The sequence below is a fragment of the Corylus avellana genome, chromosome ca8 (assembly GCF_901000735.1).
Source record: "Corylus avellana chromosome ca8, CavTom2PMs-1.0".
NCBI lineage: Eukaryota > Viridiplantae > Streptophyta > Magnoliopsida > Fagales > Betulaceae > Corylus > Corylus avellana.
The window spans coordinates 13,105,719-13,108,695 of record NC_081548.1 but is presented as its reverse complement, the minus strand read 5'-3'; the positions used below and the strand labels follow the sequence as shown (position 1 = coordinate 13,108,695).

The window sequence follows — 2,977 nt, the reverse complement described above, 5'->3', positions numbered from 1 at the left end:
ATAAATAAATCCCATACTTTATTTGAGTGCAATAAAATTATCATTTATCATAAAAAATTTCTATCTTTGTCACTATGACGGTGGCTTAATTGTCAAAATACGCGGTTTCTCCCACCTAATTAAGCATCATGGATTAGATTGAACTCAATTTTATTTTATTTATATTTTTCAATTATTTTTGTAGCCGTAGCATGTGATACGAAAAATAAAGTTGGCAGTTGATGAGCAACTGCAACTAGGCAATGAAGCTAGACTTCAATTCCATGCAAAACGATCTGGAAACTTCTAGAAGCAAACAAATTAACTGAGCAATTGGATAACATCATCATTCTTCAAGTTGAAGGTGATGACACTTTTAGTACTTTAGTTGTAATCTAACTAGAGAAAAAAAAATCTAACTTATTATACTACATATCCTATTTACCCTCCTCTTCATTTTAGATCTTTGATGATCTATGCTTTACAAATTGAATCTAATCAAATAATGAGAAACATACCTCTCCATAGATGTTGCCTGAAGAAGACGATTTCGGTGACGGGGAGTGGATTACTCTTTCAACTTTACACCTTACAGTGTCAACCGATGGTTGGAGGTGTGCATTATCGCTGAAGGTGAGAACTCTAATCCTCTTTTGTCTTAAATAGATCACTTCCTAACCATAAAAAATAAAAAAAAATAAAAAAATCTAGAAGTATTTGTGTCCTAGCTATTATAACCAATATGTACCTATTAGGCTATGTAATACTCACATTAATGTTGCATACGTATTGGTCCGTAGACCTTTAAGTTCATAGATCGATTTCTTCAACCTTTTATCCAAACATCCATTCAAAAATGATGTTTTTAGGGGAATTTTATTGGTAGGTGTTTTCCTAATTCTAGATGGATATTATTTTTTTTAAAAAAAAAATGATAGGTGTTCTCATTGTCTTAAGTGTATATTATTTTCTAAACACTAAGTGAGAGAAATTAGGGTCAATTTTTCTTTTTGACGTTTTTAAAAAAAATAATATCTACGTGGAATGAGGAGAACACTTAACATTCTCATTTTCTAAAAAAAAAATGGCACTTATTTCTCTCACTTGATTTTAAAAAAATAATATCAACTTAAAATCAAGAGAACACTTGACATTTTTCTTTTTTATATTTATTTGGTGTACATCTAAATCTATCAACGCCATAATGATTCAGCCGACACAGGAGAAAATTTCTCTTTATAATGAATGTCCCGTTTCTGAGTGAAGTCCTTGGCCAATTGTCTGGCCTGCTTTATATTGCTCGACATTGCCTTTAGAATCATGCTTTGTCTTAAAGACCTACTTAGTCTTTTTTCCATAGACCAAGAAAAAACTCTAGGGATATTTTGGTCCTATTATAACCATATAAGGCCAGTGTAAAACCCATATTGTTTCATACGAATGGTAATGGGGCATCAACAGAGTCAAAAATCTACCACCCTAGCTATATTATATATCCACTTCCGAAAAAATAAAAATAAAAAAAATAAATAAATAAATAAGTCTATGTCATGCATGTATTGTTGTAGCAAGCACAATCAAGTTCCTAACACATCTCGTGAATCCTCACGAGCGGCAAAAAATATTAATATTCCACCCCTTTAACATTTATTGCCGTGCTTTTAGAAAATATATGCATGATCTTTCGCCCATATCTTTTTTCTTTTATCATCACCATCATCACTGTTGCAAATTGTAGTGGGGAAGCCCTAGCTAGCTCGTCCCCTAGTTCCTAGTGGTACTGCAATTTGCACATTAATGGAAAAGCAACTCTCATCCATAAAATTTCAGATATTCTAGTCTGTAAAGTGCAAGCCTATGACACGTACCTAGCTCAACTTTTAGTGTTGATTTTATCTCTCCAGAGATTCAATCTTCTCTGTATAAATTTATACTTCTTCTTTGAAGACTTAACCTTCTTTAGAAAGACATGACACCAAAATCCGAGACTAAAACACAAGAATCCAATCATTTTTCCATCATGGTATTGTTGTTTTCAACTGTTCCATTGCTTCTTTCTCTTGTCATATATTTTGTTAGAGCCTCATATTTCTCTCTCTCTACAGATCAATGAGCACATGCTGAGAAAGGTGGTCTCCGACATATCAGTGGAAATAGAGAAATATAAGAAGGAATTGGAAAACATTAATGTTGTGGTGGAAGCTGAATGCGAATGCTGTGGGCTGAAAGAGGAGTGCACCCCGGCATACATCGGACAAGTTGAAGAATGTTATTCGGGAAACTGGGTTTGTGGTCTTTGTTGTGAAGCTGTGAAAGAAAGAATAGCTCGAGCTCCAAAAGTAGCCATGGGAGAAGCAGTTGGGTCTCACAGGGAATTTTGCCAGAAATTCAACGCTACAACTAGACTCAACCCGAAGCTTTCATTGACATGCATGATGAGGGATATTGCAAAAAGAAGTTGTGAGAATAGGGAATCCAACAACTCTTCAATAACAAAACTTGCTCGAAGCACTAGCTGTTTCCCAGATATCAACTAAGAATTAATTCATGCATGTTGAGTTCTAAGGATCACTTTTTATATATATATATATATATATATATATATAACGGAGGCAGAAATTAGTATGAATAGGAGCCGAGGGCCAAAAACATTTATTAGTGGGTAGGGCCAATAGGGAAAAAAAAATTATCTTATAAATTTTTATTTGTTTTTTTCTTGTGAATTGAAGGGGGCATGGCCTATATCGGCCCTCCCATTCTTCTGTACCTGTATATATGCAATCACTATAGCTAGACCCAACCCCATATTTATTTTGATTGCCCCAAAAATAAAAATGTAAGAATTATGCAATATAAATTAAAAAAGGTACGTAATGTGGCTCCCGCACGCCGATCCAGTCTTTATATCATTTTAGTTTGGATAAATTATATTGCAATATTATAACAAATTTAAAATGATGCAATTAGGCAGTGTTTGTAAACCTCCTCCTCTCCCCTC

General features: G+C 33.9%; 1 protein-coding gene across 1 annotated transcript; it reads left to right on the top strand.

The window, feature by feature from the left end:
• Positions 1–507: 507 nt before the first annotated feature.
• On the top strand, positions 508–2,516 carry LOC132190902 (uncharacterized). Its single transcript, XM_059605926.1, has 2 exons — positions 508–612; positions 2,085–2,516. The coding sequence occupies exons 1-2, from the start codon at positions 508–510 to the stop codon at positions 2,514–2,516; spliced, it is 537 nt and encodes a 178-aa protein (XP_059461909.1).
• The last annotated feature ends 461 nt before the right edge of the window (positions 2,517–2,977 follow it).

Coding starts and splice junctions, on each gene's coding strand:
- LOC132190902 (XM_059605926.1), top strand. CDS start 508: ATGTTGCCTGAAGAAGACGATTTCGGTGACGGGGAGTGGATTACTCTT. Junction 613..2,084: donor GGTGTGCATTATCGCTGAAG/GTGAGAACTCTA, acceptor CTCTCTCTACAG/ATCAATGAGCACATGCTGAG.